The sequence below is a fragment of the Garra rufa genome, chromosome 10 (genome assembly GCF_049309525.1).
Source record: "Garra rufa chromosome 10, GarRuf1.0, whole genome shotgun sequence".
Taxonomy (NCBI): Eukaryota; Metazoa; Chordata; class Actinopteri; order Cypriniformes; family Cyprinidae; genus Garra; species Garra rufa.
The window spans coordinates 21,264,329-21,288,928 of NC_133370.1; the positions used below are offsets into that span (position 1 = coordinate 21,264,329).

The 24,600-nt window shown below is 36.2% G+C and overlaps 1 protein-coding gene and 1 long non-coding RNA gene across 2 annotated transcripts; both read left to right on the plus strand.

Moving 5' to 3' along the window:
• Positions 1-224: 224 nt before the first annotated feature.
• On the plus strand, positions 225-12,474 carry prpf4ba (pre-mRNA processing factor 4Ba). The gene is made up of 15 exons (XM_073848627.1): positions 225-276; positions 584-1,726; positions 2,217-2,357; positions 2,586-2,738; positions 2,821-2,902; positions 4,303-4,510; positions 7,514-7,587; positions 7,905-7,995; positions 8,426-8,573; positions 8,796-8,933; positions 9,017-9,170; positions 9,254-9,368; positions 10,171-10,322; positions 10,401-10,487; positions 11,437-12,474. Exons 1-15 carry the CDS (start codon positions 230-232, stop codon positions 11,638-11,640), a joined length of 2,937 nt encoding a protein of 978 aa, XP_073704728.1. The 5' UTR covers positions 225-229; the 3' UTR covers positions 11,641-12,474.
• Positions 12,475-12,523: 49 nt separating this feature from the next.
• Positions 12,524-17,123, plus strand: LOC141343940 (uncharacterized). Its single transcript, XR_012356800.1, has 2 exons — positions 12,524-15,534; positions 16,879-17,123. It is a non-coding gene; the product is annotated as an uncharacterized lncRNA (long non-coding RNA).
• The last annotated feature ends 7,477 nt before the right edge of the window (positions 17,124-24,600 follow it).

Genomic DNA, 24,600 nt, shown 5'->3' on the forward strand with positions numbered 1-24,600 from the left:
CAAACAATTGATTCATCGATTCAGTAATTCAGCCAATTTGGTCTTAAATTATTTTTGCTTTAGCCACTGTACTTTTCACTGTCCTTGTTTTACAATATGCTTTTATTTTAAATTGACATTTGGAAGACAGTTTGTTTGCTTATTTTGAAGTTTGTACTGGTATCACAGCCGGACTGAATTGTGAATCGACTCTCTTTTGTCAAACGACTCAGCAGAAGGAATAATCAAAATGGCGAACATGGACGTGTTAGCCAAAACAATAGCGAAGGATTATGTGTAAGTAACACAATTACACACTTAATAGCGCATTATTTTCGTATTTAGATATATAAATATAGTTTACATGTATTGGAAATGGAAACGTTTCCGTACAGATTTTTTGACATGTAGTTTTCTGTCAGTATCAGTTAACACACTTCTCTGTATCTGTGGTCAACATAAACCAGCTGTATGTTTTTGTATATAACGTACGTAACGTTACTCTTAACCAACAACAATGGAACATACGTTTCGAATACTATCTCGGTACTTCTCATTGGAAAGTATATTCATATTATTTTACTGTAATGTACTCTTTTTCCAGAGATGATGCGGAAAGCTCTGATAGTGTGGACGAAAATGAATATGTACCCAGTGAAGATAGAGCTACAAAAGCAGATAACATGGACATTGCCAGGGTGCAAAGACACAAGAGAAGAAAACACAAACACAGAAGCAAGCACAGAAAACATAAAAATCCCTCACCAGATGAGAGGGAGCACAAGCACAAGTCCAAACACAAACATAAGCGGAAACACAGAGACTCATTCCGGGATAACAGAGACTGTTCTGCTGGTTATGAAGGTGCAGTCATCTCTCCAAAGCGATCTAGACTTGATGACCTTGCTGCGTTAGAGGATCTGGAGAAACGGAGGGCGATGATTCAAGCGGAGCTTGATAATGAGCTGATGGAAGGGGCTGTGCAATCAGGCATGGGATTGATATTACAGGGTTATAACTCTGATTCAGAAGAGGATGGGGAGGTCCAGGAAGCTGTGCAAAATGGTGAGCAACAGAGACAAGATTTTGATGCTGAGGGACATGCTGGAAGATCTCGACAAGATTACATAGTTGACGTAAAATTTGATTCCCCTCTAGAAGACAGAACCTTGTCTGACGAGATCCAGACTCATAAATCAGAAAAAAGAGTTAGTAAGACTGGGCTAGATGATAACAGTGAGAGACCTAGTGATCCCGTCCAAGCGAAGGAGCGAAGACGATCCCGAAGCGTTGACAGATCTAAAGATAGTGGACAGAGGTCTAAATCTCCTGTGAAATCCAAAGGATTGCCAACGAGCAACAAAAAATCAACTACATGTCCTGAAGAGCAAATTGAAGACCACAGATCCTCAGCAAGAAGGAGCAAGTCCAGATCTAAAGAAAGAAACACAAGCTTGCCAGAAGCTGACAGAGACAAGAAATCAGCGAAAGCACCTTCGAAAGAAGCCTCGTCTGGAAAAGAGAATCGATCTCCTAGTAGAAAACAAGCTCCAGAACAGCACAGTCTGTCTGTGCGACCCAGGGGCCACCTCTCACCCGAACGCTTACCGGTTGCCCAGAGCACAGACAGGGCATCCAGACAGGACAGATCTTCATGTCACAACAGATCCCCTCCAAGGAGAGGCCGATCTCGGTCGGTTGAGAGGAGACGGAGAGAAGGAGAACGACAAAGACTCTCCAACGACAGGTTCTGGCTCTGTTCTTTTAAATCTTTGATAGATAGATTACTTATCTGTGACCCTGGACCACGCAAGCAGTCATATGGGTCAATTTTTTAAATTGAGATTTATACATAATCTGAAAACTGAATAAATAAGCTTTCCATTGATGTTTGGTTTGTTAGGATATAACACATTTGTCTGAGATGCAACTATTTGAAAAACTGGAATCCAAAAAAAGACCAAAATATTGAGAAAATTGCCTTTAAAGTAAAGTTTTGATATATTTACGGTAGAAAAATTTTACAAAATGTCTTCACTGAACATGATCTTTACTTAATATCCCAATTATTTTTGGCATAAAAGAAAAATCAATCAATTTTGACCCATACAATGTATTTTTGGCTGTTGCCACAAATAAGACTGGTTTTGTGGTCCAGGGTCACATATTGTTGTTATGAACGTTTCTTGTCAAACAACTTTTAAACTCACTTTCATATTGTTCTGTTAAACTCACAGGATGCGATCTCGTGATGCGGCAGGGGGCCGTAGTGAGGAGAGTCCTTCTCTGAACTCCAGACGAAGGTTAAACCACTCGCCTGTCAGGCGAAGGTCCCGTTCTCCCAGGAGACGAACCAGCAGGTCTCCTCTCAGATACAGGTGACTGTGTTTGTTCGGTAACATTAGTGCAACAGCTCCTCATTTAGATACAACTGTCCAATAAGCTTCAATGAGCTAAAATATTTCTACATCCTCTGTAGAAATAATGGAAAATGGATTTGGTTTGATATCCTTGAATTTTAATGGGGACATCACAATCACATCTGAATGCTAAATACTTATTTTAACCCCTCTCCGGTTAATTAAAACGTCTTTAATATTGTGTAGATCTAGGGAGCGTGACAGGATGGAGCGCAGACAGCAGATGCGTTCGGGATCCCAGGAACGACGGAAGAGAAGAAGCAGGGAAAGAGAGGACATGTTTAAAGGCAGTCTCTCTGAGGGAATGAAGCTTGAGAAGGAGGACTCAGATGAAGAAGTGTGAGTATTCATAAAAAGTATGTTTTGCTTTTATGTTGCTGATCATATTTGGACTCGATTCTGAATACTAATCTGTGTCCAGGTTGGAGGATTATGATGTTGATGAAGAGGACGAGGAGGCTTTGATAGAGCAGAGGAGACTTCAGCGCTTGGCCATCATGCAGGTTAGAACATTTTAAAAAGATAGTTCACCCAGAAATGAAAATTCTGTCATTAATAACGCAACCTAATGTTGTTCCAAACCCATAAAACCTTTATTCATCTTTGGCACACACATTAAGATATTGTTGATGAAATCTGAGAGCTTTCTGACCCTGCATAGATGGCAACACAACTGACACGTTCAAGACCCAGAAAGGTAGTAAGGACATTGTTAAAATAGTCCATGTGACATAAGTGGTTCAAATGTAATTTTATAAAGCTACAAGAATAATTTTTGTGCACAAAGAAAACAAAAATGACTTTATTGAACAATTTATTCTTTTCTGAGTCAATTCTGTGTTCACAAGAGTGTCCTTATTACCTTTCTGGCCCTTGGAATGTGGTAATCACATTGCCGTCTCTGCAGGGTAAAAAAGCACTTGAATTTCATCAAAAATATCTTAATTTGTGTCCCAAAGATGAGCGAAGATCTTCGGGTTTGAAAAGACATGAGGGTGAGTAATTAATGACGGAATTTTCATTTTTGGGTGAACTAACCCTTTAATCTCTTGTATGGCTTTTACTTTGTTTCAGACATACACTAATGTTCAAAAGGGTTGGGATCAATAAGATATTTTATGAGGGTGCATTAAGTGATCAAAAAAGACAGTAAAGGCATGTATAATTTTACAGAAGATTTCTATTTCAAATAAATGCTCTTCTTTTAAACATTTATTAAATAATTATAAATAAAAATATTAAAGGATTAGCTCACTTCCACAACAAAAAATTACAGATAATGTACTCACCCCCTTGTCATCCAAGATGTTCATGTCTTTTTTTTCTTCAGTCGTAAAGAAATTGTGTTTTTTTTAGGGAAAACATTTAAAGATTTCTCTCCATATAATGGATATGTATGGTGCCCCTAAGTTTGAACTTCCAAAATGCAGTTTAAATGCAGCTTCAAAGGGCTCTAAATGATCCCAGCCGAGGAAAAAGGGTCTTATCCATCGAAACAGTTGTTTATTTTCAAAACAAATAAATAATTTTTAACATCAAATGCTCGTCTTGCCTTGTCTCTGTGATGCGCATTCATAGTTTGTGTGATCCGGGTCAATGCAGTTAAGAGTATGTCGAAAAACTCCCATCTCGTTTTCTTTCCCAACTTCAAAATCATCTTACATTGCTGCAGAAGTACCGACCCAGTGTTTACAAAATGAACATACAAAGATGATCAGAAGTTGAAGATGAAAATAATGTATGTTTTTCGACATACCCTAACTGTATTGACCCGCATTACACAGACTATGCAAGCGCATCACGGAGACGAGACAAGACGAGCATTTAAGGTTAAAAAGTAAATGAATAGTCTTTTTTTTTTTTAGTTTGTAATATGATTGTATTTGATATGTGTCCTGTACAGAAATACAAGCCAGTAAATGAGGACAGTAACATGTCAGGACTCTCAGATCGTGGCAGTCCTCAAAGTAGCGCTCACAGCAGATCTCCATCACCCGATGACATCCTCGAGCGTGTGGCTGCCGATGTCAAAGCCTACGAGCAAGAGAACCTGGACACGTTTGAGGACAATGTGAAGGCCAAGCATAGTCTTGTCTCTCAAGAAAAAAATGGTATGTCATCTGCAAAATGTTTTTTAATTACAAGTGCACTTTTCACTGTAAAAAGTTTTTCAAATTAAAGGGAGAGTTCCCCCCAAAATTAAATTACTCACCCTCATGTACACTGTGTGCATAATTATTAGGCATGTTGATATTGTGGTCATATATTTTTTTTTCAAGCACATTTGACGAATTTCAAACCACATCAATCTTAATAACTACTATTCATTTTGTATTTAATTATTTATAAGTGATATATAATTGTCCATGAAGTTCTGGAAGTCAAAAACTCCTTATATTCAGGTGTGCAGAATTATTAGGCACATTTTCTTTAACAGATAAAATGAGACAAAAAAGAGATTTAGCTCAGACTGAAAAGTCAAAAACTATTAAATGCTCATGAGAAGGATGCAATACTGGAATTTGCAAAGTTAAGGCATGACCACCGGACAGAAAAACGCTCGTTGCGTCTGCATTGGCAGAAAAAACAGGTGGAGAAAATATGTATGTTAATTGCAAAAAAAAGTAAGAATTAATGTTAAGAATTAGATATGAAACCATCAGGAACCATTTAGTCTCCAGTGCCACCGTTTTCCAGAACTGCAACCTACCTTGAGTCTCCAGAAGTGCAATGTGTCAGGTTCTCAGAGATTTTGCTTGGGCAAAAAATCCTTAAAAATGACCCTCAATTAATAAGAATAACATTCTGAAGTGTTGTGAAATACATGGAGACTGTTTTTTTGTTGCGAGTGACTCTTGAAGGACCAGCACCACATCCTTTTAGCACTCTTTCAAAAATATATTTTCCAGAATCTGGCAGTAAGTTTTGAGAGTTCATTTTGGTCCATCTCTGCAAGACAGACATTTCAGGATAGGAGATGGACTAAAACTGAAGTCCCAAAACTTACTGCCAGATTCTGGGAGATAAATTCGAAAGAGTGCTACAAGAGGATGTGGTGCTGGTCCTTCAAGAGCCACTCTCAACTCAGCTGTCTATAAAGTCTATAAAAAAACAGTTTTCTTGTATTTCACAACACTTCAGAATGTTATTCTTATTAATTGAGGGTCATTTTTAAGGATTTTTTGCCTAAGCAAAGTCTCTGAGAACCTAGTCTCAGCCTCAGACGTCACGCCCACGGAACGTTGGCTAAACGTCTGATGCATATGGTACACTTAACTGGAAACACTTCAGGAATGTCGAAGTCGTGATCTGATTAGTTGAATTTGATCGGATTTCCGGAACACGCGAGTGTCGCGTTTATTTTCGGTCCGCCGGGAAACAAAGCGCAGACTGATTTACTCGAGTTTTGCTAAAAGGTGCTTATGCAGACGCCGTTGTTGTGATGCACATTTGCGACGTTCGCGTACAACTTACTGACTTACTGCTTGTTCTCCCTCTTCTTCGTTAACTTTCAATGCTGGTTATTTCAGTGACTGACTTGTTGCATGCCCGTCTGTTGTTGTGGGGGCATTTCTACGCCCCGAAACGTGACGCTGAACGAAACGAACTGTGATTGGTTGTTTTACATGTCGGTCAAACGGCCTTATGGGCGGGCCTTGGCCAATGAAAGCTGCCATGAATACCAGACCTTCAGCCGTCAGTCTGAAGGTCTGGCTACGCGAGACTACTGAGAACCTGACACATTGCACTTCTGGATTCTCAAGGTAGGTTGCAGTTCTGGAAAACGGTGGCGCTGGAGACTAAATGGTTCCTGATGGTTTCATATCTAATTCTTAACATTAATTCTTACTTTTTTGCAATTAACATGTGTCTTTTCTCCTCCACCTGTTTTTTCTGACAATGTAGACGCAATGAGCGTTTTTCTGTCCGGTGGTCATGCCTTAACTTTGCAAATTCCAGTATTGCATTAGTATTGCATCCTTCTCATGGGTATTTAATAGTTTTTGACTTTTCAGTCTAAGCTAAATCTCTTTTTTGGCTCATTTTATCTGTAAAAAAAAATGTGCCTAATAATTCTGCACACCTGAATATAAGGAGTTTTTCACTTCTAGCCTTCATGGACAATTATATATCACTTATAAATAATTAAATACAAAATGAATAGTAGTTATTAAGATTGATGTGGTTTGGAATTGGTCAAATGTGCTTGGAAAAAAAATACGACCACAATATCAACATGCCTAATAATTATGCACACAGTGTAGTTCCAAACCCGTAAGACCTTCTTCGTTCATCTTCAGAACACAAATTAAGATATTTTTGTGAAATCCGACCCTGACCCTGCACATCAAAGACTGATAGGAAAGACAAGAAATTGTTAAATAAAGTCATTATTTTAGTTTTCTTTGCACACAATCAGTATTCTTGTTGCTTCATAAAATTAAGGTTGAACCACTGATGTCACTTGGACTATCTTGAACGTGGTAGTTGCGTTGCTATCTATGCCGGGTCAGAAAGCTCTTGGATTTTGATTTTGTGTAGTGAAGATGAACAAAGGTCTTATGGTTTTAAAAAGACATGAGGGTGAGTAGTTAATGACAGCATTTTCATTTTTGGGTGAAATACATGACAGTCATGTTTAAAATGATATACACATCCATGAGATTAAACTATTATATTGTACAAATGGTCCCGGCTCATGTTAAGATCGCATGACCAGTGAGTGCTCGCAACTACTCATCTAGGGATGGATTAAAAATCCTGCTTGTTCATATGCAGTCATCATAAAATTGTTTTTGCTGCCAATAATCTATTTAAAAATGTAACATTTTTGCAGTTTATTAAAGTAATTTATAACATTTATAAGACATAGACTTGAGAATAGGATATTTCTGTGACAGCACCTGTAACCAATAACATTTGCTTGATACTACATCCGCACCAGCAGGTGTCAGTAGAAAGTCTAAGATGGCTCTCATATCAGTTGATTAGGAAGACAAAAAGGAAAAAGTCATGGAAATATGAGACATTCACTTTGATGTAATGCAAGGTAGACCAATATGTTATCAGCAAGTCTATGTTCCTTTCATTGCATCTTTGTTCTTTTTCTTTAGGTGCTAATCTGAAGAAGCAACAAGCCCCTGATATGTTCACAGAGTCAGATGACATGTTCGCCGCTTACTTTGACGTGAGTAGCCAAGTTCTTGCTTTCCGTTGCATAGGTCAATGGCTTTGCCCCAGAATTTGATTGAATTTGTCCATGTAAGGGGATCTCTACAGGTAGAGTTGCATAGTCCTGTGCAAGCTGTTGTTTCTGAACTGGAAACTTTGTTCAAAGCTTTTCTCCCAAGTGGGTAATCTGACTCTGGTGCTCACTGGATCTCGAGGCCCCTCAGACCACGGTCTCTCGCGGTGTCAGTCACTCGTTCATGAATGAACATTTTAATCAACTCTCTGAATTCAATCATGTTGACAGTGACAAATCCACATCTAATCTCTCCGCAGAGTGCCAGGTTACGGGCCGCAGGCATTGGCAAGGACTTCAAGGAGAACCCAAGTCTCAGAGATAACTGGACAGATGCAGAGGGCTATTACCGTAAGTTTGCAGTCTTGAGGCAAATGTTGTATTTAAAGGGATAGTTCACCAAAACATTTCTCACTCTCATGTCATTCCAAACCTGTATGAGTTTCTTTTTCATGTTGAACATAAAAGAAGATATTTTGAAGAATGCAGGTAATCAAACAGTTGATGGTCCCCATTAACTTCCATAGTATTTATTTCCCTACTATGGAAGTCAATGGGGACTAACAACTTGTTTGGTTCCTCAAAATATCTTCTTTTGTGTTCTGGACAAAAAAGAAACTTATACAGGTTTGGAACGACATGAGGGTGAGTAAATATGACATAATTTTAATTATTCCTTTAAATCTACAGATTCCAAAACTTGTCTATAAGATAAAAAAATATCTAGGGTCTCATGTGAAAGAGGACATCAAAAACGTGATTGTTCTTTTAATGTATTCAGGTGTGAACATTGGCGAGGTGTTGGACAAACGGTACGCGGTGTACGGCTACACTGGACAGGGTGTCTTCAGTAACGTGATCCGAGCCAGAGACTTGGCCCGAGCCAATCAGGAAGTGGCAGTGAAAATAATACGCAACAACGAGATGATGTAAGACACTTCCCTTAAAAGCTGACTGCTTAGCCTTTAAACACTTCTGTCTGGTACAGTTGGATTTCCAATCCAACCACAATGTGTGATGTTGGTCAAGTCCACAGTTTTAATGTTCTCAATAAATTGTGTCATAGGGATTTATTTGGACAGGAACTGAGATTTAGAGTAGGTGTATATGTGGTCTTTATGTGACCGACAACCACATGTTTTATCCCACAGGCAAAAGACAGGCCTCAAAGAGCTGGAGTTTCTGAAGAAACTGAATGACGCCGATCCAGATGATAAGTTCCACTGTTTGCAGCTCTTTAGACACTTTTATCACAAGCAGCATCTGTGTCTGGTGTTCGAACCACTCAGGTACTTTACAGTCAACAGATTCACATGCATTAAAGCAGCTTGAGTTTTCCTCTTACGGCATCTTTCTTGTTTTCTGGCTTTAGCATGAACCTGCGGGAGGTGTTGAGGAAGTATGGCAAGGACGTTGGGCTACACATCAAGGCTGTGCGTTCTTACAGCCAACAGCTTTTCCTGGCCCTCAAACTCCTCAAACGTTGCAACATCCTGCATGCTGACATCAAACCCGACAACATTTTGGTGGGTCACGCTTTTATGTTATAAATATTGGACACTGGCTTCAATCTTTGTCTTATAATATGAACATGCTTGACACTCTAAAGGTGAACGAATCCAAGACCATCCTCAAGTTGTGCGACTTTGGCTCAGCATCACATGTGGCTGACAATGACATAACACCGTATCTGGTCAGCCGCTTCTACAGGGCACCTGAGATCAGTAAGTAAAGGCTTTAATTAAAGCTAAAATTAAAGGATTAGTTCACTTCCAGAATAAAAAAATCCTGATAATTTATTCACCCATATGTCATCCAAGATGTTCATGACTTTCTTTCTTCAGTCTAAAAAAAAAATCAAGGTTTTTGAGGAAAACATTTCAGGATTTTTCTCCATATAGTGGACTTTATTGGGGATCAACGGGTTGAAGGTCCAAATTGCAGTTTTGGTGCAGCTTTAAAAGGTTCTATACAATCCCAGCCGAGGAATAAGAGTCTTATCTAACTGATCTGTCATTTTCTAAATAAATAAAAAATATATATATTTATATACTTTTTAGCCACAAATGCTTATCCTGCACTAGCTCTGCGATGTGCGTCTACGACTTAATGCATTACATAATCATGTTGGAAAGGTTACACTTTTTTTTTTTTCGTCTGTGTACTCTGGTTCAAAAAGGTAGAGCGAAAATCATCTAATTTTCTCCTCCAACTTCAAAAATCATCTGACATCATTTCACTAGATAAGACACTTATTTGACTGCTGGTATCATGTAGAACCTTTTGAAGCTGCATTGAAAATGCAGTTTGGATCTTTAATCCGTTGGCCACCATTGAATTCCACCATATGGAGAAAAAACACATGAACTTGGATGACGTGAGGTGAGGTGAGCAAATTATCAGTAATTTTTTATTGTGGAAGTAAACTAATCCTTTAAACTATCATAGTACACTGAATATAAATAGTTTTAATAAAACCATCTGAACTAATGCTTGTTTTTAAGCTTTTTCTTCCTCTTTTTGCAGTCATCGGAAAGTCATATGATTATGGAATTGATATGTGGTCTGTGGGCTGCACTCTGTATGAACTATATACAGGAAAAATCCTTTTCCCCGGAAAGACAAATAACCACATGCTAAAACTAGGCATGGATCTGAAAGGAAAATTGCCTAATAAGGTAAGAATTAATACAATATTAAGAATTAGAACAAAATATACGAAAAAATTAAATATTTGATGATTGATATATTTACAGATGATCAGGAAGGGTTTGTTCAAGGACCAGCACTTTGACCAAAACTTGAACTTTTTGTATACAGAGGTTGATAAGGTCACTGAGAGGGTAAGTGTTATACATTCCATTCACTAAGAAAAATAATACAATAATATTTTTTGTATTAAAAATATCTGCATAAAATATTTCTGACTACTTAAACGGTTACTCCACTTCTAAAATAAAAATGTCCTGATAATGTACTCACCCCCATGTCATCCAAGATGTTCATGTCTTTCTTTGTTCAGTCGCAAAGAAAATTAAGTTTTTTGAGGACAACATTCCAGGATTTTTCAATGCAGCTTCTAAGGGCTTTACACAATCTCAGCCGAGAAATAAGGGTCTTATCTAGCGAAACTGTTTTTTTTTTTCTACAAAAATGTACAATTTATGTACTTTATAACCTCAAATGCTCATCTTGTCTAGCTCTGTGATGTGCATGCACACTCAGGTTCAATAGTTAGGGTATGTCGAAAAACTCCCATCTCATTTTCTCCTCAGACCCAGTGTTTACAAAGTGAAACGTGTAAAGAGGATCAACTGTCCTTTACAAAAAAAGTTAAAGGAGAAAATAAGATGGGAGTTTTTCAACGTACCCTAACTGTCTTGAACCGGAGTGCACAGAGTAAACGTGCATCACAGAGCTAGACAAGACAAGCATTTGTGGTTTAAAGTGTATAAATATTGATTTATTTAAGAAAATGAATAATCGTTGTGCTAGATAAGACCCTTATTCCACGGCTGAAGTCATTTAGAGCCCTTTGAAGCTGCATTGAAACTGCATTTTTAACCTTCATTCTGTTGAGCACCATTGAAGTCCACTATATGGTGAAAAATCCTGGAATGTTTTCTTCCAAAAACTTAATTTCTTTGCGACTGACGAAAGAAAGATTGAATATCTTAGATGACATGGGGGTAAGTAAATAATTAATTAATTTTTTTACTCTGGAAGTGGAGTAATCCATAAAGCCTTTTTTTTTTTTATTGGACCTTTCATCCTTTTCTTATTTCTCTGCAGGAAAAGATCACGGTCATGAGTACCATTAACCCAACTAAGGACCTGTCGATGGACATGGTGGGACGCCAGGCGCTACCAGAGGACCAGCGAAAGAAGGTTATTCAGCTCAAAGATATGTTGGACCAGATTCTGATGCTGGATCCTGCCAAGCGGATCACCATCAACCAGGCATTACAGCATCCTTTCATCCAGGAGAGGATATGATCAGCAGCGTACCTCAGAGATTCACCATGGTTTTGTATCTACAGATATGACTCAGACAACAAAAGACATTTGCATATTTTATTGACATGCTATTTTATTTTAGTTTCTGATTTCTCAGAAGCAAGACACAATCGAGATTTATTTTATTTTATTATTATTATTAGATGACTTACAACACACCCTATAAAATAATCTATATTGTTCAGATTGCATACACAGCTTCTTGCTAATTATAATGTCAAATATATTTGATATTATGCTCAAGGCTCAGAATGTAAAATGATCCATTTGTGTTAAGTTTTTTTTTATGTAAAATTGTAGAATTTGATGTAAACCAAATATTACTCAACCACCAAGGACTGTTTAGAGTGTGACGTCAGTAAGGCCAGCATAAATGCTGTCTATATCCACCCTCCCTTAGGTGTGAGAGTGAGAACTCAACCTGGCGTGCAGGCCCACGGCATGCCCCTTGCCCTAGGTGTGTTTCTGCTGAATCTGAGGTCTTGGGTCCTGCTTGACCTGGTCTGCAGGGAAAGCCTCTTCTGTAAAGGCAGGTTGTACACCTCTATCGGTACACTGAAGGTAAGCTAATCCTTCCAAAACAAACGGCATCAACATTTTGTATTCTTTTCAAACTTAAAATTAAGTGTTATCATACAGCCCTTTGGGCTTTTCCTGCATGTTTACAAAGTGTAATTTGGAGAAATGGACATGCATTAAAACCCTTTGTCACCCTTTTGCTCTGTACCAAAACCTAGTGAGGCATCATAAACATATACTTTATTATATTATCTAATGTTACTGTTCAAATGTTTGGGGTCTTTATTATTATTAATAATAATAATAATAATAATAATAATAATTATTATTATTATTATTATTATTATTATTATTATTTTAATTAGTTGCAAATTTTTTTTTATATATTTTAAAATGTAATTTGTTCCTGTGATGGAGAAGCTTAATTTTCTGTAGCTATTACTCCAGTCTGACATCACATGATCCTTCCAAAATCATTCTAATATGCTGATTCAGTAATTAAGAAACATTTATTATTATTTTTAGAATTAAAAATAATTGTGCTGCTTAATGTTTTTTTTTATGGAACCCATGATATCTTTTATAAGGATTCTTTGATGAAAGGAGAGTTCAAAAGAACAGCATTTATTTGAAATATAAATCTTATTATAAATGTCTTTACTGTCACTTTTCATCCATTTAATGCAAACTTTCTGAATGAAAGTATTAATTTCTTTAGAAAAAAAATATTCGTTTGAAAAAATATACCCCATACTTTTGAAGAGTAGTAAACATTGTGCAATACTTAAAATTATTAATAAAAACTGACAAATTAACAGCTACACTACCAGTCAAAAGTTTATGAACAGTAAGATTTGTAATGTTTTTAAAGAAGTCTCTTCTGCTCACCAAGCCTGCATTTATTTGATCTAAAGTACAGCAAAAAGAGTAATTAAAAAAAAAACTGATTTCTATTTGAATATATTTTAAAATGTCATTTATTCTTATGATTTCAAAGCTGAAATATTAGCATCATTACTGCAGTCACATGATCCTTCAGAAATCATTCTAATATTCTGATTTGCTGCTTAAAAAAACCTTATTATTGTTGAAAACAGCCGAGTAGATTTTTTTTCAGGTTTCTTTGATGAATAGAAAGTTCAGAAGAACAGCATTTATCTGAAATAGAAATCTTTGTAACAATATAAATGTATTTTTACATTACAAAATGCTTTCTATTCATCAAAGAATCCTGAAAAATTGTACTAAACTCTTTCAAATATTGATAATAAAAAAATGTTTCTTAAACAGCAAATCAGCATATTAGAATAATTTTTGAAGAATCATGTGACACTGACAACTAAAGTAATGATGCTGAAAATTGAGCTTTGAAATCACAGGAATAAATATCCAACAGTTTTTGCTGTACGTTGGATCAAATAAATGCAGGCTTGGTGAGCAGAAGAGACTTCTTTAAAAAATACATTAAAAAAACTTTTGACTGGTAGTTTGTTTTACTCAAATTTTGAGTGACATGTATATTTGTTTCATAATTTCTTATGTTTACTAGAGTATTGTAGTCGAGGGCCTATGTAGAGCATTCCAAAGTGTTAGGCAGTGAGGGAACTTCACTAGATTTTGGAACAGAGCTTCTGTTGTGGTGTTTCTCACAGAGACAAAACAGTCATTATGAGTGAAAAGACTGACTATCGCCTTCTCAAAAATGGAAGGAACCGTTACGGTTGCAGTTACGGTTGACATTGAGGGTAAGAGTGAATCAAAGTGTTTGCAATGGACCAAGCACCTTCAGTGTACTGCCTCTGATAGACATACCTCACCTTTTTCAGAGTTGTCACACTTCTATGTCATAGTTTTTGTACAATCTATCGAGTGCTTTTCAATATGCATGAGAATATGTTAAATGTATGGCTTCCAATGCACTACTGTACAAACCCTCTGGTGTGTTTTTCACTATGCGTAGACAATTTAGATGTCTTTTTTTTGTGACTGTTCTTGTGTTTGTGACCATGTTGTCTTTTGATACAGGGGTTTTCCTGCTCTGATCTATGAATCTGCTTGTTACAAGCGGTAATTGCTTCTTTATTCATATCTCAATTCCTTATGTTCCAAATGTTGCTCAAAGTATGCTGGAAGAATTATTTGCCTGTTATTTTTTGCAAAGCCTGTCCTGCATGATAATGGAATAATTTGAATTTACTGTAAATTCACATTATTTGTTATCATTAAACAATATAAAAATAAAGCTGTTTTGTGGTGGACAAAAAAAAAACTTTTAGAGTTGCCACAAGTTGTCTGTCTTTTAAGCATTTCTTGCAAGTTTAATCATAACACTGTAAGAACATAATTCAACGTCTTAGGAACCTTATGGTGGATTTTCTTTCATCCACACTAACTGCTGTTTGTGCTATTTCTCCCACTGTTTCTTTGTGTTCGAGTTTATTCTCTGGCCAATGGAGACATGTCTGTCCATCATCCTCCTGCCTGCCTCTGCTTTCAAAAGGACAAGACCTCTTCAAGGCCCTTTATCCAGGTCACTCCTAAAGGCATGTTTAGATCCAACACAAAGCAAAGCTCTGATTAGAAATGAACAGCCAGTTCAGAGGGCTAATTCTCATGGGATTAATGTTCCCTTTTTTATAGTATCTTTATTTTACATTTATAGATCTAAATTTTTTGGGCTGTAGATTTAAGATATTAATTAACTTGACAGCAGACAATGGGTTTTTGAACTGCCAAGGACCCCAAATATAATGATAGGGACGCTTTTTTAAAAATACATCACCAGTCAAAAGTTTTTGAACAGTAAGATTTGTCTTCTGCTCACCAAGCTTGCATTTCTTTGATCCAAAGTTTCTTTGATAAATTGTATAAAATTGTACTGTTTTTGGTCTACTTTGAATCAAATAAATGCAGACTCGGTGAGCAGGAGAGACTTCTTTAAAAAACATTACAAATCTTACTGTTCAAAAACTTTTGACTGGTGGTGTATAAGGGAAGCCTTTTAATTTGTTTGTAAAAATTAGATGAAATATAACATTATTATTTCTGTCTAGCAGTGTTGTTATTGGTCTGATCACGGAATAACCTATTCATATTCAGCTTTGTGAGGACCTTGCATTGACTTTATTCATAGGTGTGAACCGCAGGGGTTCGTTCTAGGACCGTTTTATATCCAAGACCTAAATGGACTGATTTAGTCACCTTGTGTGTCGGCTGATGATTGTGTATTTTCCCAGGATATTTCAGGAATGTGTGTTTTCTGTAATGTTCCAAGATACTGGTATATTTATTCTCTGTATTGTAGGTGCTGTCTGTTAAAGAAGACTCTTAAAGGAAAATCTCATCTGGAAAAAGGTTTCTGTTTTAGAGCGAGCTCTTACGAGAATTAAGCTGTTGGTTTTAAGCTGAAAATACATTGTGGTTGAATAGTTCTTCCTCATTTAGCCTATGATAAAACTTGTCAGTTACTGATACTAGTTTTGTTCTGGGGTTTTTTTTAAATAATTTTTAATAATAATTTTGTCAAATTCAAATGTTTTTATACAATATAACTGTATTTTTGCCTAAACCTGATAAATACCTTCTAAATTTAGAAAGTTGAAGTCAAAAGTTTACATGCACCTTGCAGAATCTGCACAACGGTAATTATTTTATCAAAATAAGAGGGATCATACAAAATGCATGTTATTTTTTTTATCTAGTACTGAATACGATATTTCACATAAAATAGGTTTACATATAGTCCACAAGAGAAAATAATAGGTTGAATTTATAAAAATGACCTCATTCAAAAGTTTACATACACTTGATTATTAATACTGTGTTTTTACCTTTTTTGTTTAGTGATGGTTGTTCATGAGACCCTTGTTTGTCCTAAGACAGTTAAACTGCTCACTTTTCTATTACAGAAGGTTCAAATGCTCACTGATGCTTCACTAGGAAAAACGATGCATTAAGAAACTTTTAATAATAAACTTTTAGAATTTAAAGATCAGAGTAAATTTAGCTTATTTTGTCTTTTGGGAAATATGTAAGTATATTCTGTAGCTTCTGAAGGGCAGTACTAAATGAAAAAAATATGATGTTTAGGCAAAATTTGAAAGAAGTACACATCTTCATTCTGTTCAAAAGTTTTCACCCCCAGCTCTTTTCTTCTGAAGCATCAGTAAGTGTTTGAATCTTCTGTAATAGTTGCATATGAGTACCTCAGTTATCCTTAGTTTAACTGTTCAGAACAAACAAGGGACTCATGAACAACTATCACTAAACCAAAAAAAAGCTGTGGATCATTCAGGTAACAACAGTATAAAGAATCTAGGTCTAAGTAAACTTTTGAACAGTACTTTTTATTAAATTCAACTAGTATTTTCTTTTGTGGACTATATGTAAATGTATTTCATGTGAAATATCTTACTCAGGTCAATACTAAATAAAAAATAACATGCATTTTGTATGATCCCTCTTATTTTGGTAAAATAATTAACATTAAGTATATTCTGCAAGGTGTATGTAAACTATAATTCATACAATAAATTAATGATTCAACATACATAAAAATTGTAAAAATCTGATATTACACGTCAGATTTATCAACCAAAAGGTAATGCTTTTCTATTTTAAAAAATACATGTTTGCATGTCACCCACAAAAGTAACCTTTCCTTTTACCGCAACTAACCATTTCCAATTCTGTTTTCAGGGTAAGTGTTAAAATTTTCCCTACTGTCATGGCCACATGTGACTCCAAGTGTGAGAGAGATCCTGATGGCCAGCTGCTGTCCTACTCTATTATTGAAGTGCCTTTCAAGACCTCATCTTCTTATCCACTCATGGGGGAAATTACCGATCTGTGCACAGCATAACAATGTGTTCATTTTTTTGTGTTTAAATATATACAGCCAGTATTGCACAAGAATATTAATAAATGGTGAATTTTAAAACTGACTCATTGTCTGGTTTCATTTTTATACAGAAGTATTTTGATATATTATATATTAGATAACACTGTATTACAGTTAGTTTTGGTTAACGCATGTTCCCTATCACTTGTCTACAATGATAAAAAGCAGCCAAAAGCCCATGAAAAACAAAAAACAAAGAGCTACCAAAGAAATGTTTTGACTTACGGTGCAAGATGTTTTTTTTCCCCCCAAAAAAGTTATTTTTCTGTGGTAACTGACAACATGCCACAAATGTTGTTGATGTAGCTCAACTTGTATTGAATTTGCAACATTAAATACAGTAACATGCACACAGGTAATAACACACTGTCAATCCTCAAGCTTAAAACCCTTCAAAATAATTATATCATGTTTTCCTGCAAAGAGCTCTAGTCTTTTCAGAAGAAGACTTCTGAGGCTTTAGCATGGCTTTCTGTGTGGGTTTGCATCCCCTGGAGCTGCTCGAATGGACAAGATCTTGAACAAAGGCTTCAGTCTTCTTTAATCTGACCACACCAGAGTGTGCTTTCTTAGGTAAAGCCAGCGGTTGCTGAAATCCAATCCACACCTTCCCAGCATTTTGCGAGGGACGATTGCGATGAGTAGACTTTGAATAAGAACCTGAAGAAAGGCTGAGTTTTGTTACATCATCTAAAACTGAATTGTTGCTTTTAGTCCTTAAGTGTTGTATTTGAGAACAAGGGTTTTCCACACATCTCAGACGATTGGTGCTTCGAACCAAAGCAGTTGTTGGACGCGATCTGACTGCTTTCCCTTGTTCTTTCTGTATAGTTGCAGTCTGAAGTTTCTCTAGCTTTATCATGCGCGCAGCCATAGCTGTGAGACAAGGATCGTGCTGGCTCTCCAAATCATCCTCTGTGGATTGCGTCTGACTAAAGTCGAGATCTTTGAGTGGGAATGGAAGAACCTCGGAATACACTTGATCTCCTTCTTCAGTCTCTGTAGGTTCAAGATCTTTATCAAATGAGTCTGGCCTCAGGTCCAATTCTACAGGAGTTTCCCATTTTAGTATAGGATTGTTGTCTTTCTCTTGATCAGAGAGGTCACTGTTTTCAGATTCGATTTGTGGTTCAGTTGCATTTCCTCCAAGAGGTTCATTATTGGATTTGGAACAAAGGGAATTATTTATTCTCTTGATCTCCTCCCTCGGAGAAACAATGCGGCTGACGTGTATGGGGTGAATTTCCAGTTCTCGTCTGGTTTCTGCCACAGGTTTGTGTTGAGAAATGTGTTCTTGTGTGTCCCAGAGCATTGGAGGCTGAAGACCAAGCCTCTGCCATTTGTGTGACAGCATTCTTATTTGGGTTTTATGATGTTGCTTTGAGCTAGAAAATAATTAGTACAAAAATGATTTAATTATCAATTATCTCTTTAGATGCCATTTAACCTCTTCAATGGATATCCAAGCATTGGAGTATCAGTTCCAGGTTGGCAAAGTGTGAGAAGTCTAGTGTTGCAGCATGATACAAAGCTACATTCAGTTCAACAAAAGGTTAAGATTCCTGGCGAACACAGCAAGTTTTTGTGCCAAGTGCTGATCTACATTTCTAATATATTCATTTTACATTAAACGCAAAGTGTAAAACACACAGGTAGGTAATCAAACACCTATTGCGGGTAATACGGCTGCTGCCAGCGTAATTAGGACTGATATTTCAAAACGCTTTACACTTAGATGACCTTGTCACACTGATGGCTGTCATCTGGCTGGCAATGCCTGATGGGTCAGTAAGATGTCAGTATCTACTTACACTTGGGATGATTTTGTTTGGCTGCAGCAGGTGGTTGGTTTCTGTGCCGTACAGCCATTAGAAATTCTGCCTACCAAAGATACCTGCAAAATAAAATGCTTTATGATTTTCATCGAGATATACAATGACTTTTGCAGACAAGGTACTACTTAGTGTATAATTGTTACTGAATGTCATGAAATATCAATCATTGAAATTAACCTTTATTTTTACTTTTCTTTTATTAGTTTATTGTATTATATATAATTAAAAGAAATGCCACTATATATACACATAAATATAGAGTTAAAGTCAAAAGTTTACATACACCTTGCAGAATCTGCAAAATGTTAATTATTTTACCAAAATAAGAGGGATTATGCAAAATGTGTGTTATTTTTTATGTAGTTTACAAATAGTCCACAGGAGAAAATAATAGTTGAATTTCTAAAAATGACCCTGTTCAAAAGTTTACATACACTTGATTGTTAATACTGTGTTGTTATCTGAATGATCTATAGCTGTGTTTTTTTTGTGATAGTTGTTCATGAGTCCCTTGTTTGTCCTCAACAGTTAAACTGCCAACTGTTCTTCAGAAAAATCCTTCAGGTCCCACAAATTCTTTGGTATATCAGCACTTTTGTGTATTTGAACCCTTTCCAACAATGACTGTATGATTTTGCGATCCATCTTTTTACACCGAGGACAACTGAGGGACTCATATGCAACTATTACAGAAGGTTCAAACACTCACTGTTAGTTTAGAAGTAAACATGATGCATTAAGAGCTGGGGGTGAAAACTTTTGATCAGAATGAAAATGTGTACATTTTTCTTATTTTGCCTAAATATCATATTTTTTTAATTTGTATTGCCCTTCAGAAGCTACAGAAGATACGTACATGTTTCCCAGAAGACAAAATAAGTTAAATTTAACCTGATCTTCAAATTCAAAAAGCTTTCACCCTCAGCTCTTAATGCATAGTTTTTTCTTCAGAAGCATCAGTGAGCGTTTGAACCTTTTGTAATAGTTGCGTATGAGTCCCTCAGTTGTCCTCAGTGTGAAAAGATGGATCTCAAAATCATGCAGTCATTGTTGGAATGGGTTCAAATACACAAAAATGCTGAAAAACCAAATAATTTGAGGGATCAAAGATTTTTTTTTTTTTTGAAGAACTGTAACTGTTCAGGACAAACAAGAGACTCATGAACAACTATCACTAAACAAAAAACACAGCTGTGGATCATTCAGGTAACAACACAGTATTAAGTACAGTATCAAGTGTGTGTAAACTTTTGAAAAGGGGCATTTTTATAAATTCAACTATTATTTTGTTTTTAGGACTATATGTAAACATCTTTTATGTAAAGTGTCGTATTCAGATCAGTACTAAATAAAAAATAACATGTATTTTGTATGATCCATCTTATTTTGGTAGAATAATTCAGCAAGGTGTATGTAAACTTTTGACTTCAGCTGTATATATACATAACAATATTACAGTGGCAGCTCAAGTAACTTCATATGCAGAAGAAACATTGATACCTGTTGTGTGTTCACTACGGCAGACATGTGCAGACTTTCCAGCCGCTGTACTAGCTGAGTAATGTAGACGTCCTGCGAACACAGAATATTCAAACAAGAGTGTCAATAGACAAAGGATATGTCATCTAAAGTTACCTATGTAGACACACTGTCTAGTTACATGTAATATGTCTATTAAAAACATATCACTCACAGAAATAAAACTTAGTTTATTAATATTTTAAGTAGAAACTTATGAAATTTAAATTGATAGCATGCCATTGTACTATGATAGTAGTAAAATCTTTTGTTTTTGGGGGTTATATAAAGGGTCATTTTCATAAGAATAAACCCCTTACCTTATCACACACTGCTGACCAAGAGGCACCTGGGATGAAACAAGTTGTCAAGATAAAACTCCTTTCAAGTCTGGAAAGAAACTATTAAAAGTGTATCTAGACATGCTCACCTCCAGTTGGTGGTGTGGGATCTGTCTGGCACCTGCTCTGGACCCGCCCAGGGGCGGAGCGGGGGGGTGGCTAATTGGGCTTAAGCCCCGAATGTTTTGTCAAAAGCCCCGAATCTTTTAGGTTTTTAGCGTAATTAGTGCGAGTGCCGCATGCTGTAATATGAGCAGTCATTATTCCGTCGTCTCCCGGGTGCTGATAGTGCTCGTGTGCAGGTGATAGGTGCACACATTGCTATCTGGATTTAAACTAAACTCATTTAAGCTTTGCCAGTTTCAACATTTAAGAGCCATAAGACGCAAACCCGCGCGCACAATGAGAAGTGAGAAGATCTGTGTGTGCGCTCATCCGAAGCGCGCAAACTCGCGCCTCAGAACGCACGCAAATATTACTCCCGCAGAAATGTTATTTCGTCCTGCTCCCGCCTGCGACATTTATGTTTTGCCCCACTCACGCCCGCAAAAACCTGCATAAAAGTAGCCTATACCCCCGCGGGAAAACAGGTGTCTACTTCATCTCTTGGCTGCATGAAACATAAGTCCGCTATTGATTCACAAACTATTCATGCTTTCGGGGCTCTGATCCATAGTACTTTTGCGTGAAATTTTAAAGTATTTTCGTAGTTGTCAAAATGATTGTCCTGTGAGTGTTTTATAATGAATGCTTAAATGCTTAAAAAATACTCTGAAGTTGTAAAGAATCTCTGAATTAAAGAATTCAGGAGATTTAAATCTGTATATAGCCTATGTTAAAAAGTTAGAACTGAGCAGAGGGTTTTCTTTTAAATTCAAAAGTATAGTTTTAATTTAAAGTTTGTTTGTTTGAGGTTTTTTATAACATGCATTAGAAGAATAAAAAGGCAAAACAAATGTTTTGGTTAATAAAAAAGTTTAAAAATAAACAGCTTTAGAGGAAATGTCAGACATAGGGGGGCCTTCACCTAAAAACTAATGTTAGACATACTTAAAAAAAAAAACCTGAAAAATCAGTTTATTTTATTGCATCTTTACTCTATTGTATTTATTTGTGCTGTTGCTTCTAGTTAGATAGATTATTCGTATTTCTTTACTTTTAATTTTTTTAAACCGTTGCACCCCTAATTTTCACCACGTAAAAATTTGTCTAATGGAAATTCTGATTGGTTGGTAACTTCAGAAAGTTACCAGCCACTTTGGCTGGTGATCAAAAAAGTTAATTTCGAACCCTGGTTGTGATCCCATGACGTGAGAAAATTGCGCTAAAACACTCACTCAGTTTTTATTACTTTTTTAAAATAACTTCAACTTTGTTTCATTTCCTCTTGTAGGCTCTACTGGGTGAACTTTTTTTTTTGTTTTGTTTTTTTATTGAGTATCCTGACTATCATCATTTTCCCAGAAATTGTATAGATTTTTAGGCATTCTATTATCTCAAACAGCCTGAAAAATAGTGCATTTAGCTGACGTAATTGGGAAAAAAAAATCTACACGGGGGAGCATGCCCCCGGACCCCCCTAGGTTCGGGCTAAGCCCCGAATGTTTACATCGTCTGGCTCCGCCCCTGGACCCGCCAGTTACACTGCAATGATACATAAGCCAAATTCACATGATTTCCAGTCAGTCCGTTAATAAAACGCTCATATTTCTCTTCATAATACTCTATGAAGACCCCATTCAGTTCAGTTTAGATTGACCTCAAAGTCTCCCATTGACACTTTCAGAACGCTTCACAGGTAGGCGATGATGTCACGCTAATTTGCATACTGAAATATGATTGGTCGTTTTCTTCTATTTACATATTACATTGTGATTGTCTTCTCTCTTACATGCATTTAATAGTTTATATTACTGCTACTTACAGTTGGTGAGGTAAACAGGTAAAAAGTAGGTGCGCTGGAAGCCACTCCATTATTACGCGACTTCCAGTTGTTTTTATCCTTCGTGCTTTCCATAGAACAGTCATAGATCTTTATTTCGACCGGATAAGAACATGTGGAATGTTCTGTCAAGTGTTCTTCGTTCTCCGTCGTCCGAGTTCCCGCCGGTCGCTGACTTTTGATAAGTGTACTTCATTATATGTCGTCAAATGTACATAATTATGTCAAAAAGGAAAGCACACGTTACTTCCTCCTCCAACACAAATAAAAGGAATGCTGAAACCATGGAAACCCTTCACGCCGCCCGCTTTGACATCGTAGGCCAACATCCATTCATTCCCGAGAAGTCATCTATGGAGATGCTATGTAGCCTACATTCATCAGCAACTGTGAGTAAATGCTGTGGGGGAAAAACAAGTTCGTTTAAAAACAAAACAAAAAAAATCCATTGAATCTATTTTTGTGGCTTTAGTTCACTTGCACTGCCAGTCAAAAGTTTTTGAATAGTAAGATTTTTAATGTTTTTTTAAAGTAATTATTTTCTGCTCACCAAACCTGCATTTATTTGATCCAAAGTACAGAGAAAACAGGAAAATTTTGAAATATTTTTAGTAACGTTATTTAAAATAACTGCTTTCTTTTTGAATATATTTTAAAATGTAATTTATTCCTGCATTTCAAAGTGGAATTTTTAGCATCATTACTCAAGTCTTAACCCTCTATGGTACGGAGTTGCCATATAGCAACAATTAATTTCTACTGATTTCCTGTTATTCCGAAAAAAAAAAAAAAAAAAAAAAAAATATATATATATATATATATATATATATATATATATATATATTGGAATATGGTAATTAAAAGGGCCAGCCTTAAAGGAGTAGTTCACTTTCAGAACAAGAATTTACAGGTAATGTACTCACCCCCTTGTCATCCAAGATGTTCATGTCTTTCTTTCTTCAGTCGTAAAGAAATTGTGTTTTTTGAGGAAAATATTTCAGGATTTCTCTCCATATAATGGACTTCTATGGTGCCCCCAAGTTTGAACTTCCAAAATGCAGTTTTAATGCATCTTCAAAGGGCTCTAAATGATCCCAGAAGAGGAAGAAGGGTCTTATCTAGCGAAATGATCGGTTATTTTCAAAAAACATTTACAACTTATATACTTTTTAATCTCAAACGCTCGCCTTGCCGAGCTAGACAAGGCGAGAATTTGAGGTTAAAAAGTATATAAATTGTAATTTTTGCTAAATAAGACCCTCTTTTCCTCGGCTGTGATCGTTTAGAGCCCTTTGAAGCTGAATTTTGGAAGTTCAAACTCGGGGGCACCATAGAAGTCCATTATATGGAGAGAAATCCTGAAATGTTTTACTCAAAAAACATAATTTCTTTACGACTGAAGAAAGAAAGACATGAACATCTTGGATGACAAGGGGGTGAGTACACTATCTGTAAATTTTTGTTCTGAAAGTGAACTACTCCTTTAAGGTAGTCAAAGATGTGCTGTTTTTAAGTCAAATGACATTTGAATGTTCCTCCTGTTGATGTGCTCCAGAAATGGCCGTGTTAAACTCATTTCTGAACATTTCTTCCCAAGGGGGATTTTTTTTGCATCATCTTTGGTTACTAAATGACATATTTTTATTCACAAATCAACATTATCTAACATAGTTTTACTGTAAAATGAGAAAATATCAATGTTACCACATGGCAACGCTGTACCGCATGGAATTGAAGTAATGTATTTCGCCATTGGGATTTTTTTTATAGATAGTAACATCAATAGTTTGATTGCAGTTATTTTTTTTATTTGAAGTGTTTATTGTAGTATATTTGTATTTATGTATAAATAAGACAATTATTTATTCTTTTCGATAAATGGAT